Source organism: Dendrobates tinctorius, unplaced genomic scaffold (assembly GCF_039654945.1).
Source record: "Dendrobates tinctorius isolate UK_male_01 unplaced genomic scaffold, ASM3965494v1 ptg000025l, whole genome shotgun sequence".
NCBI lineage: Eukaryota > Metazoa > Chordata > Amphibia > Anura > Dendrobatidae > Dendrobates > Dendrobates tinctorius.
This window is the reverse complement of record NW_027361693.1, coordinates 5,653,258-5,667,532: the sequence shown is the minus strand read 5'-3', so window position 1 is coordinate 5,667,532 and position 14,275 is coordinate 5,653,258. Positions and strand designations below refer to the sequence as shown.

The 14,275-nt window shown below is 47.8% G+C and overlaps 1 protein-coding gene across 1 annotated transcript in view; it reads right to left on the bottom strand.

Annotated features, from left to right (window-relative positions):
• The window catches only part of ANKH (ANKH inorganic pyrophosphate transport regulator), a 152,019-nt gene extending 138,004 nt beyond the window's left edge, over positions 1-14,015 (bottom strand). Inside the window, exon 1 of the mRNA XM_073569444.1 lies at positions 13,586-14,015. Coding sequence (XP_073425545.1) covers positions 13,586-13,681 — 96 coding nt within the window. The 5' untranslated portion in view covers positions 13,682-14,015. The remainder of the gene's footprint in view (positions 1-13,585) is intronic.
• Positions 14,016-14,275: the final 260 nt, after the last annotated feature.

The window sequence follows — 14,275 nt, the reverse complement described above, 5'->3', positions numbered from 1 at the left end:
GTGCAGTGTCAGTGAGGCTGGTGTGTCACTGTGATAGGGATAGTAGTAGGTGTGCAGTGTCAGTGAGGCTGGTGTGTCACTGTGATAAGGATAGTAGTAGGTGTGCAGTGTCAGTGAGGCTGGTGTGTCACTGTGATAGTAGTAGGTGTGCAGTGTCAGTGAGGCTGGTGTGTCACTGTGATAGGGATAGTAGTACCTGTGCAGTGTCAGTGAGGCTGGTATGTCACTGTGATAGGGATAGTAGTAGGTGCGCAGTGTCAGTGAGGCTGGTGTGTCACTGTGATAGGGATAGTAGTAGGTGTGCAGTGTCAGTGAGGCTGGTGTGTCACTGTGATAGGGATAGTAGTAGGTGTGCAGTGTCAGTGAGGCTGGTGTGTCACTGTGATAGGGATAGTAGTAGGTGTGCAGTGTCAGTGAGGCTGGTGTGTCACTGCGATAGGGATAGTAGTACCTGTGCAGTGTCAGTGAGGCTGGTGTGTCACTGTGATAGGGATAGTAGTAGGTGTGCAGTGTCAGTGAGGCTGGTGTGTCACTGTGATAGGGATAGTAGTAGGTGTGCAGTGTCAGTGAGGCTGGTGTGTCACTGTGATAGGGATAGTAGTAGGTGTGCAGTGTCAGTGAGGCTGGTGTGTCACTGTGATAGTAGTAGGTGTGCAGTGTCAGTGAGGCTGGTGTGTCACTGTGATAGTAGTAGGTGTGTAGTGTCAGTGAGGCTGGTATGTCACTGTGATAGGGATAGTAGTAGGTGTGCAGTGTCAGTGAGGCTGGTGTGTCACTGTGATAGGGAGAATATTAGGTGTGCAGCGTCAGTGAGGCTGGTGTGTCACTGTGATAGTAGTAGGTGTGTAGTGTCAGTGAGGCTGGTATGTCACTGTGATAGGGATAGTAGTAGGTGTGCAGTGTCAGTGAGGCTGGTGTGCAGTGTCAGTGAGGCTGGTGTGTCACTGTGATAGTAGTAGGTGTGTAGTGTCAGTGAGGCTGGTGTGTCACTGTGATAGTAGTAGGTGTGTAGTGTCAGTGAGGCTGGTGTGTCACTGTGATAGGGATAGTAGTAGGTGTGCAGTGTCAGTGAGGCTGGTGTGTCACTGTGATAGGGATAGTAGTAGGTGTGCAGTGTCAGTGAGGCTGGTGTGTCACTGTGATAGGGATAGTAGTAGGTGTGCAGTGTCAGTGAGGCTGGTGTGTCACTGTGATAGGGATAGTAGTAGGTGTGCAGTGTCAGTGAGGCTGGTGTGTCACTGTGATAGGGATAGTAGTAGGTGTGCAGTGTCAGTGAGGCTGGTGTGTCACTGTGATAGGGATAGTAGTAGGTGTGCAGTGTCAGTGAGGCTGGTGTGTCACTGTGATAGGGATAGTAGTAGGTGTGCAGTGTCAGTGAGGCTGGTGTGTCACTGTGATAGTAGTAGGTGTGCAGTGTCAGTGAGGCTGGTGTGTCACTGTGATAGTAGTAGGTGTGCAGTGTCAGTGAGGCTGGTGTGTCACTGTGATAGGGATAGTAGTAGGTGTGCAGTGTCAGTGAGGCTGGTGTGTCACTGTGATAGTAGTAGGTGTGCAGTGTCAGTGAGGCTGGTGTGTCACTGTGATAGGGATAGTAGTAGGTGTGCAGTGTCAGTGAGGCTGGTGTGTCACTGTGATAGGGATAGTAGTAGGTGTGCAGTGTCAGTGAGGCTGGTGTGTCACTGTGATAGGGATAGTAGTAGGTGTGCAGTGTCAGTGAGGCTGGTGTGTCACTGTGATAGGGATAGTAGTAGGTGTGCAGTGTCAGTGAGGCTGGTGTGTCACTGTGATAGTAGTAGGTGTGCAGTGTCAGTGAGGCTGGTGTGTCACTGTGATAGTAGTAGGTGTGTAGTGTCAGTGAGGCTGGTATGTCACTGTGATAGGGATAGTAGTAGGTGTGCAGTGTCAGTGAGGCTGGTGTGTCACTGTGATAGGGAGAATATTAGGTGTGCAGCGTCAGTGAGGCTGGTGTGTCACTGTGATAGTAGTAGGTGTGTAGTGTCAGTGAGGCTGGTATGTCACTGTGATAGGGATAGTAGTAGGTGTGCAGTGTCAGTGAGGCTGGTGTGCAGTGTCAGTGAGGCTGGTGTGTCACTGTGATAGTAGTAGGTGTGTAGTGTCAGTGAGGCTGGTGTGTCACTGTGATAGTAGTAGGTGTGTAGTGTCAGTGAGGCTGGTGTGTCACTGTGATAGGGATAGTAGTAGGTGTGCAGTGTCAGTGAGGCTGGTGTGTCACTGTGATAGGGATAGTAGTAGGTGTGCAGTGTCAGTGAGGCTGGTGTGTCACTGTGATAGGGATAGTAGTAGGTGTGCAGTGTCAGTGAGGCTGGTGTGTCACTGTGATAGGGATAGTAGTAGGTGTGCAGTGTCAGTGAGGCTGGTGTGTCACTGTGATAGGGATAGTAGTAGGTGTGCAGTGTCAGTGAGGCTGGTGTGTCACTGTGATAGGGATAGTAGTAGGTGTGCAGTGTCAGTGAGGCTGGTGTGTCACTGTGATAGGGATAGTAGTAGGTGTGCAGTGTCAGTGAGGCTGGTGTGTCACTGTGATAGTAGTAGGTGTGCAGTGTCAGTGAGGCTGGTGTGTCACTGTGATAGTAGTAGGTGTGCAGTGTCAGTGAGGCTGGTGTGTCACTGTGATAGGGATAGTAGTAGGTGTGCAGCGTCAGTGAGGCTGGTGTGTCACTGTGATAGTAGTAGGTGTGTAGTGTCAGTGAGGCTGGTATGTCACTGTGATAGGGATAGTAGTAGGTGTGCAGTGTCAGTGAGGCTGGTGTGCAGTGTCAGTGAGGCTGGTGTGTCACTGTGATAGTAGTAGGTGTGTAGTGTCAGTGAGGCTGGTATGTCACTGTGATAGGGATAGTAGTAGGTGTGCAGTGTCAGTGAGGCTGGGGTGTCACTGTGATAGGGATAGTAGTAGTTGTGCAGTGTCAGTGAGGCTGGGGTGTCACTGTGATAGGGATAGTAGTAGGTGTGCAGTGTCAGTGAGGCTGGTGTGTCACTGTGATAGGGATAGTAGTAGGTGTGCAGTGTCAGTGAGGCTGGTGTGTCACTGTGATAGGGATAGTAGTAGGTGTGCAGTGTCAGTGAGGCTGGTGTGTCACTGTGATAGTAGTAGGTGTGCAGTGTCAGTGAGGCTGGTGTGTCACTGTGATAGTAGTAGGTGTGCAGTGTCAGTGAGGCTGGTGTGTCACTGATAGGGATAGTAGTAGGTGTGCAGTGTCAGTGAGGCTGGTGTGTCACTGCGATAGGGATAGTAGTACCTGTGCAGTGTCAGTGAGGCTGGTGTGTCACTGCGATAGGGATAGTAGTAGGTGTGCAGTGTCAGTGAGGCTGGTGTGTCACTGTGATAGGGATAGTAGTAGGTGTGCAGTGTCAGTGAGGCTGGTGTGTCACTGTGATAGGGATAGTAGTAGGTGTGTAGTGTCAGTGAGGCTGGTGTGTCACTGTGATAGGGATAGTAGTAGGTGTGCAGTGTCAGTGAGGCTGGTGTGTCACTGTGATAGGGATAGTAGTAGGTGTGTAGTGTCAGTGAGGCTGGTGTGTCACTGTGATAGGGATAGTAGTAGGTGTGCAGTGTCAGTGAGGCTGGTGTGTCACTGTGATAGGGATAGTAGTAGGTGTGCAGTGTCAGTGAGGCTGGTGTGTCACTGTGATAGTAGTAGGTGTGCAGTGTCAGTGAGGCTGGTATGTCACTGCGATAGGGATAGTAGTACCTGTGCAGTGTCAGTGAGGCTGGTGTGTCACTGTGATAGGGATAGTAGTAGGTGTGCAGTGTCAGTGAGGCTGGTGTGTCACTGTGATAGGGATAGTAGTAGGTGTGCAGTGTCAGTGAGGCTGGTGTGTCACTGCGATAGGGATAGTAGTAGGTGTGCAGTGTCAGTGAGGCTGGTGTGTCACTGTGATAGGGATAGTAGTAGGTGTGCAGTGTCAGTGAGGCTGGTGTGTCACTGTGATAGGGATAGTAGTAGGTGTGCAGTGTCAGTGAGGCTGGTGTGTCACTGTGATAGGGATAGTAGTAGGTGTGCAGTGTCAGTGAGGCTGGTGTGTCACTGTGATAGGGATAGTAGTAGGTGTGCAGTGTCAGTGAGGCTGGTGTGTCACTGTCAGTGAGGCTGGTGTGTCACTGTGATAGGGATAGTAGTAGGTGTGTCACTGTCAGCGGGTCCGGTGTGTCGTCAGTGACAATCCACAGACAGTTTTGTTATCAGTGACATAAAGGGGACGTAGGAATGGCACATTGCTTGGCTGCTACCATCATCCTCCTCACCAGAGAGCTGAGGGATCACTTCTTTAGTCTCTCGGCCCAAAAGACTGTAACCAAAACGGTAGATAATAACTAGTCCTACTCGCATCCAGGGTATCTGACTAAACTTACGTGCTATCACAGATAATCTTCTATTTCTACATTCAATTTTACACACTTCTGAGCTTTTTGTCAGACTTTGTTTCTGAACATTCTTGTGTGTGGAGCTGTCCCAATACTGTGGCGCCATCCTCCATTTTAGTCACAATAAGACTGGTATAACATGAGCGATTCTTTGAATGCCGTTTTCCCACTCAGTAAAAAACAATGCCATTGTTTTCTCTTATAGGATACAAGGCACTGTGGGTCATTGATTTGGGGCTTAAAGTTAACGATTCACATAAGAAAGTCCGGCCTGTACCGCACAGCAGCATAATGCCACCTGGCCTCCTAATTCCATCCATGCCCCACATAAGGAGGGAGCAGCAGGTTAACTGCTTGTTCACACATGGCAGAATAACTGTGGATTTATTGTCAATTTCGGAGCCAAACAATCCACAAGCAGCAAAGTGGAAGGGATTTCAGTATACATTATCTCATCCACACACTACAGGCATTCTCTGAGCAGAAACTGAAGTGTGAATTCTAAATGCACAGCATGAGATTATTCCACATTTTGTGGGATTTTTTTTAAGTTCCTAAAAGTAAAACAATTTCTACAAAGTTTCAAATAAAAAATAAATAAATATTACATAAATGTTACATAGACTCTCCTCTCTTGGCACATTGGAGGCTACCATGACTGGTCCTCTGCAGGTCTCTGTGTAGCTCAGCCTCCGAGGATCCGGGCTATGCTCCCATGACTAGTCCTCTGTAGGTCTCTGTGTAGCCCAGCCTCCGAGGATCCGGGCTATGCTCCCATGACTGGTCCTCTGCAGGTCTCTGTGTAGCCCAGCCTCCGAGGATCCGGGCTATGCTCCCATGACTGGTCCTCTGCAGGTCTCTGTGTAGCTCAGCCTCCGAGGATCCGGGCTATGCTCCCATGACTAGTCCTCTGTAGGTCTCTGTGTAGCCCAGCCTCCGAGGATCCGGGCTATGCTCCCATGACTAGTTCTCTGCAGGTCTCCGTGTAGCCCAGCCTCCAAGGATTCGGGCTATGCTCCCATGACTAGTCCTCTGCAGGTCTCCGTGTAGCCCAGCCTCCAAGGATTCGGGCTATGCTCCCATGACTAGTCCTCTGCAGGTCTCCGTGTAGCCAGCCTCCAAGGATCCGGGCTATGCTCCCATGACTAGTCCTCTGTAGGTCTCTGTGTAGCCCAGCCTCCGAGGATCCGGGCTATGCTCCCATGACTAGTCCTCTGTAGGTCTCTGTGTAGCCCAGCCTCCGAGGATCCGGGCTATGCTCCCATGACTAGTCCTCTGTAGGTCTCTGTGTAGCCCAGCCTCCGAGAATCCGGGCTATTCTACAATGACTAGTCCTCTGCAGGTCTCCGTGTAGCCCAGCCTCCAAGGATTCGGGCTATGCTCCCATGAGTAGTCCTCTGCAGGTCTCCGTGTAGCCCAGCCTCCAAGGATCCGGGCTATGCTTCCATGACTAGTCCTCTGCAGGTCTCCGTGTAGCCAAGCCAAGCATATGCTTTTTTTTTACCTGCTTATTTTTCACATCTAATGAAAGTCTATGGGGAAAATCCACACCTCAGCATACCCACAAGAGAAACCAACATGTGGCGGATAGGAAACAGGCAACACAGGTCACTTTACTGTGCATAAAGAAAGGGACAATGGGCAGAAGATCTCTATAAATCCCATCCACTTTTATGGAACTGTCAGACGCTGCGTTTTTGATGCAGCGAAAATACACAGCGTCCAAAACTTCCCGTGGGTACACAGGCTAAAAGTCAGCAGCATGTAGGGCCCGATTCATTACTGCTATTGTGCCTTTTCTGGTCTAGTTTTTTCGCTTTTCATTTATGTACAATTCTTCTATTAATTTGTGTCATTTTTAAAGTCCATTTTATATCTGGGGATTTTTACGTTCACCATATTGGGAGAGGTTTTGGGTTTTAAGATGTTTTTGATTCATCAATTGTGACATTTTAAAAACTCACATAATTTGGTACGAATGTACTCCATCCCCCCTCCCCCACACCGATTTTATGTACGCTAGTTATTTTGGTGCAAACATGCAGCTTTTTAACCTAAAAAAAAAAAACAAAAAAAACAAACATTGAAGACCATTTTTTATTCTGAGCAAAATTTATGAACCATATTTGACATTTTGAAAAATTAAGGGCAACAAGCATCACAGCCAAAAAAGAAAAGTATCTTAAAGGGAACATGTCACCAGTTTTGGAGCCTATGAACAAATGCCACCACCTTTAACTGCTCCTGTGCTGCATTCCACAAATGTTTCTCTCAGCTCTTGACTCCCGCTGTATGCCCCCAAAAGTACCATTTGATATGCTTCCGCGCTGTATGTAAATAAGAGGGCCCGGTCCGATGGGCGTCCTTGCTGCGGCGTACGTCCCTCCTCTCTGCTCCTAATCGCGTCCTCCTGCTTTGATTGATGTGATGCGTCATCCACATAATGAACTGAGAGCTTGCGCAGTAGCCTCACAGGACCGCGCAGGCGCACTCTCCTCTGCCCCACTGTGAGCAGGGCATTAAACAGCACTGTGCAAGCGCATTGCTACGTCATTTGAATGAGGCTACTGCACAGGCGCGAGATCTTGGTTCGCCATTCACATCAATCACAACTATGCACTTGCACATTGCTATTTTATGCTCTCTTCACAGTAGGGCAGAGCAGAGTGCGCCTGCATGGTCCTGTGAGGCTACTGCGCAGGCGCGAGCTCTAGGTTTGCTATGTGGATGACGCATCATATAAATCAAAGCAGGAGGACGCGATTAGGAGCAGAGAGGAGGGACGTACACAGCAGCAAAGACGCCAATCGGACCGGACCCCTCTTATTTACATACAGCGCGGGAGCATATAAAATGGTATTTTTGGGGGCATACAGGGGGAGTCAGGAGCTGACAGATACAATTGTGGAATGCAGAACAGGAGCAGTTAAAGGTGGTGGCATTTGTTCATAGGCTCCAAAACTGGTGACAGGTTCCCTTTAAAATTTTCCCAAGAGCAAAGTTAATTTTAAAGATGATTTTAATCACTAGATCGTGGAGTAATAATAATTTCCACAATTTGATGAGATTAAATAAAATGTTCATGTGCTGAGATAATCTTATACATGTGTCCCTGCTGTGTCCTGTGTAAAGGCTGTGTCTGACTGTACAGGAACATGGTCTGGTCATACCACAGCTCCTGGGAAGGGGAGGAAGCAAAAGTGTATACAGACATTACAGCACAGGATCACAGCTGATTCCAAGTGCCAGCCGATGTTTTGTCAATGTTATTTGATCAATGTTATTTTATGGGGCCATGAACAAGTACAATTTTTTCTTTTGACAGTCTGATGGGAGAAAAAAGAAAAGAAAAAAATCGCAGCATGCACGATTTACATCTGATGTTCAGATCGGACTCGGCTATGCAAGTCAATAGATAACATTAGACCGCACTCGGATGAAATCTGAGTACGGTCCAATTTCCACTGACTGAGAGAATGGAGAGAAGATGGAGAAAATACTGTCACATGACCAAGTTGCTGAACATTTTAGCAGCCACTAGGACCCCTATGTCAGCCAGTCCCTTTTTTCTTTCTACCCTCTGTAGAAGTTAATGCAGAGCACCTAAATAATTCTAAGTACCCCATTTCTAGGCGCATTACAAAAGGCTTCAGGAAGACCCTGGGAGCCCCTTCAGGGCCTGTGCACACAACGTCTCTGCTGTGCCAGCGGAGGAGCGGAGTCCAGGCTTATTTAGGAAAGCGCTCATGGTCTGTCTCCTGAAGAGGCTGCGCCATAGTGTTTGTAGCGTCCAAACCGCAGGCGTCTCTTCTCTTTATGCTACACTATAGTGGACAGTGGATACTTTCTCTGCTTCCCAGATCCCGAACACGTGCACAAGAGTGTGGATTTGGCATTGCTGTGCACTATGGTCATTTTTGATGCGGTTTTGTGGTGCTACTTCAGGTGGAACCAACTGAAAAAGACATCATGTGCATTTATTGTGGCCACATTTGTCACCTAACAGTGGGGATGGGCCTTTCACGAACATGCGAGATCCTTCCTGTAAATGATGGGGGCCAGAACTCACTGAGATCCATGTGATCAGTTAGTGGTTTCTGAATGGCTCTTACGGGGAAGAAAAAAAAAAATCTCAGAATCTGCCAATGTGACCAACGACGTAGATCAAGGCAAAACGTGGTCACATGGGGATGGGGTGGTGTTACCAGAAATACTTTATTACAGAATAGGTGCCAGGATGGGCGATATTATTACAGGACGGCGGACATTATAACAGGACGGGGGACATTATTACATTACAGAAGGGGGACATTATTACAGGACGGCGGTCATTATAACGGGACGGGGGACATTATTACAGGACGGCGGTCATTATAATGGGAATGGGGACATTATTACAGGACGGCGGACATTATAACATTACAGAAGGGGGACATTATTACAGGACGGCGGTCATTATAATGGGAAGGGGGACATTATTACAGGACAGCAGATATTACAGGATGGGTCATTATTACAGGATGGCAGACATTAAGGAAGAGGGGCATTATTAAGGAAGGGGGAAATTATTACAGTATGGGGGACATTTTTACAGGGCGACAGATATTACAGTATGGGGGACATTATTATAGGGCGGAAAACATTACAGGACAGAGGACATTATTTCAGGATGGGACATTATTGCAGGATGGGGGACATTTTTACAGGGCGGCAGATATTACAGTATGGGGACATTTTTACAGGGCGGCAGACATTATTAGAGGACATTATTTCAGGATGGTGGACATTATTACAGGATGGGGGACATTATTACAGGACGGCAGCTATTACAGTATGGGGGACAATATTACAGGACGGCAGCTATTACAGTATGGGGGACAATATTACAGGGCGGCAGACATTATTATAGGAAGGAGAACATTACAGGATGGCAGATATTATTAAAGTATGGACTGCCACCTGAGGAAGACAGATGTTTCTGTCGAAACGCGTTGTGGACTGAAATAAAATAAGATTTTAAATCTATTACCCCCTCTCTGCGCTCCTTTTGACCGGGCTCCACGAGCATCGCATTATTACAGTATGGGGCACAGTCATTACAAGATGGGGGACATTATTACAGGACATTATTACAGGATGGCAGATATTACAGTATGGGGGCCGTTATTACAGGACAGAAGGGGGCCGTTATTACAGGACAGAAGGGGGCCGTTATTACAGGACAGAAGGGGGACGTTATTACAGGACAGAAGGGGGACGTTATTACAGGACAGAAGGGGGACATTATTACAGGACGGCGGTCATTATAATGGGAAGGGGACATTATTACAGGACGGCGGACACTATAACATTACAGAAGGGGGACATTATTACAGGACGGCGGTCATTATAATGGGAAGGGGGACATTATTACAGGACAGAAGATATTACAGGATGGGGGGCATTATTACAGGATGGCAGACATTATTAAGGAAGAGGGGCATTATTACAGGACGGGGAACATTATTAAGGAAGGGGAAAATTATTACAGTATGAGGGACATTTTTACAGGGCGGCAGACATTACAGGATGGGGGACATTATTACAGGACAGCAGACATTATTACAGGACAGCAGATATTACAGTATGGGGGACATTTTTACAGGGCGGCAGACATTATTACAGGACAGAGGACATTATTTCAGGATGGGGACATTATTACAGGATGGCAGATGTTACAGTATGGGGGACAATATTACAGGACGGCAGCTATTACAGTATGGGGGACATTTTTACAGGGCGGCAGACATTATAGGAAGGAGAACATTACAGGATGGCAGATATTATTACAGTATGGACTGCCACCTGAGGAAGACATGTTTCTGTTGAAACGAGTTGTGGACTGAAATAAAATAAGATTTTAAATCTACACTCTCCCCTCTCTGCGCTCCTTTTGACCGGGATCCACGAGCATCGCATTATTACAGTATGGGGCACACTCATTACAGGATGGGGGACATTATTACAGGATGGCAGATATTACAGTATGGGGGACATTATTACAGGGCGGCAGACATTATTACAGGATGGGGGGTATTATTACAGGACGACTGACATTATTACAGGACAGAAGGGGGACATTATTACAGGACGGCGGACATTATAATGGGAAGGGGGACATTATTACAGGACAGCAGATATTACAGGATGGGGGGCATTATTACAGGATGGCAGACATTATTAAGGAAGAGGGGCATTATTACAGGACGGGGAACATTATTAAGGAAGGGGAAAATTATTACAGGGCGGCAGACATTACAGGATGGGGGACATTATTTCAGGATGGGGATATTATTACAGGACAGCAGATATTACAGGGTGGCAGATATTACAGTATGGGGGACATTTTTACAGGGCGGCAGACATTATTACAGGACAGAGGACATTATTTCAGGATGGGGACATTATTACAGGATGGGGACATTATTACAGGATGGCAGATGTTACAGTATGGGGGACAATATTACAGGACGGCAGCTATTACAGTATGGGGGACATTTTTACAGGGCGGCAGACATTATAGGAAGGAGAACATTACAGGATGGCAGATATTATTACAGTATGGACTGCCACCTGAGGAAGACATGTTTCTGTTGAAACGAGTTGTGGACTGAAATAAAATAAGATTTTAAATCTACACTCTCCCCTCTCTGCGCTCCTTTTGACCGGGATCCACGAGCATCGCATTATTACAGTATGGGGCACACTCATTACAGGATGGGGGACATTATTACAGGACATTATTACAGGATGGCAGATATTACAGTATGGGGGACATTATTACAGGGCGGCAGACATTATTACAGGATGGGGGGTATTATTACAGGACAGAAGGGGGACATTATTACAGGACGGCGGACATTATAACATTACAGAAGGGGGACATTATTACAGGACGGCGGACATTATAATGGGAAGGGGGACATTATTACAGGACAGCAGATATTACAGGATGGGGGGCATTATTACAGGATGGCAGACATTATTAAGGAAGAGGGGCATTATTACAGGACGGGGAACATTATTAAGGAAGGGGAAAATTATTACAGGGCGGCAGACATTACAGAATGGGGGACATTATTTCAGGATGGGGATATTATTACAGGACAGCAGATATTACAGGGTGGCAGATATTACAGTATGGGGGACATTTTTACAGGGCGGCAGACATTATTACAGGACAGAGGACATTATTTCAGGATGGGGACATTATTACAGGATGGGGGACATTATTACAGGATGGCAGATGTTACAGTATGGGGGACAATATTACAGGACGGCAGCTATTACAGTATGGGGGACATTTTTACAGGGCGGCAGACATTATTATAGGAAGGAGAACATTACAGGATGGCAGATATTATTACAGTATGGACTGCCACCTGATGAAGACATGTTTCTGTTGAAACACGTTGTGGACTGAAATAAAATAAGATTTTAAATCTACACTCTCCCCTCTCTGCGCTCCTTTTGACCGGGTTCCACGAGCATCGCATTATTACAGTATGGGGCACAGTCATTACAGGATGGGGGACATTATTACAGGATGGCAGATATTACAGCATGGGGGACATTATTACAGGGCAGCCGACATTATTACAGGATGGGGGGTATTATTACAGGACAGGGGACGGAGGACATTATTACAGGATGGGGACATTATTACAGGACAGCAGATATTATTACAGTATGGGGGACATTATTACAGGACCGCAGACATTATAACAGGATGGGGAACATTATGGGGCACATATTTAATAGGGATTTGATTGGGATCCAAAAGACCCGGCTCTTTTTGTTAAGAGATCATGTATATACATTAATGCTAATACATAAGGAGATGTATATGTAATGACATCATGAAGATACTGTGTGCATATCTGGGATTAAATGTTCCCCCCGAGGCTGGTAAAAGCTAATGTGATAACAGACTAGCATTAAGAGTCAAGCATGGGTCAGGCTGTCAGGTGACGGGCTACGTGAGCGGAGCTATCCTGCCACATCTGACAATGACAACATATTCTCTAGTTACTGCTGAAAGACGAAGGGAATGAATGAAGATTAAGGAAGCATGGCAGAGTTGTATGGGGACGGTCGGCCTTCTGAGGCACAGATGACAGTCCTTGTACAGGTATAATACAGCTGATGGCAGCCAGAGCCAATGGTTTCCATAATGCTCCATTGCATCATGAGTCAGGGCACAGAGTGCATGTATAATGACTGTACAAGACAGATTACACTGCTCGCTCCCGGTCACAGGCTGCCAACACTGGGGGCTTCCTATGATAAGACGGGAACTAGGCCGCACAGCCAGGTGCGAAAAGTGGATTATGTGCAACCATTATCTACAGCTGCCGCAGACCATGGTCAAGTTACCCAGAGATAATCAAGAAGCGCTCACATTGCATGTCAGGAAATACAGAGTATAACTGGGGAGCAGCTTTATTTAGTGGCAGAACTTGCACCCCCCACCTGGGCCCACAGCTGTGATAGTCGGTTTTCACATACGGACCCCGTAGTCTATATGGCCCTGACTCTCTCTGATTGCAGAATACAGGCCACCTCTTGTGACAGCCTGTACGCTGCTGCCCACAAAGCAATCTGGGATAAAACAGCATGATGGCCACATAGGGGCACGAAAGCTATAGGGAATTAATAGGATGCCGTGTAATTCTGCCCACAGACAGGGCGATTCTAATAGAAGAATATCCCAAAAATGCTCACATGAGCACAAAACAAATGAAAGACAATTTGGATTTTGTCAATCATTCGTTAGTTGCGATCCCTTGGTTTACCAGCCAGGTATGGGCAGTCATGTCAGGTATGGCACCTACAGTGCCAGCTCATCTGTGGGGCAATCACTAGGGGACTGTGGAAATGACAGGCGCTGACCCCAGCAATACACAGCCCGGGGCAGCAGAGAGAACCCAGACACTGGATGACAAGAAATAGGACAATAATATGGCTGCTGATAGTTATATGGATGAGAAGATTAGGAAAATCAAGTCAATAACATGGATGATGATGTTACCAGTGAGAATGATTAATAATCCTGATAATATTCGTAGTCTGGATAATGATGAATACTATGGCTGGTGCTGATGCTGTGACCACCATGATGCCCCCTGGTGGTGGAGCTGCTGGAGCCCCAGTGCAGCCTACCTGCTCCCCGAAGTCGATGGCGATATTGGTGATCCCCAGCGGCACCAAGAAGCGGATGAGCGGCCAGTAGGGAGTGAGCGCCGGGAATTTCACCATAGTCTCTGGCGGCAGCACAGGCACAGCAGCCGATGACCGAGCCCAGAGCAGCAGATAACGGTCCGCATGTGGCTGCCTAGCAAGCACTGCCAAGGCTCAGGACCGTCCCTGCCCTCCCACACAGCAGTGATCTGCGGCCAGGAGGAGGAGGCACGGTGCAGAGATCCGCTGACAGATCTTCCATCACCAGACAATGGAGGAGAGGGAGAAGAAGGCAGCGGCGGCTGCGGACGGTGTGCTGCCAGGAGATTAGTGCCCTGCTCAGTGTGTGCGCAGCTCCTCTCCCCCCCGTTATCACAGCGTGACACTGAGGACGCGATCTGCACAGAGCGACACCGTGCGGCCACACGTATGTAAAGCAAGAGTGCTGCTGCCCGCCCATACAGTGCTCAGAGCAGGCGGCAGTGTGCAGCAGCGCCCCCTGCTAGAGGCTGGGAGTAGTGCTGCCTGGTAGTGATAAGTGCACAAGACCTGACACTGGTAACTGTGCGGGCCTAGGGGAGCAGTGCGGGACTGGGGGTGCTGGTCAATGGAAAAAGTCCCATTCCGTTAAGCACTTCATCTTATTCAAACAGTCCCTCACTACATTCAAGT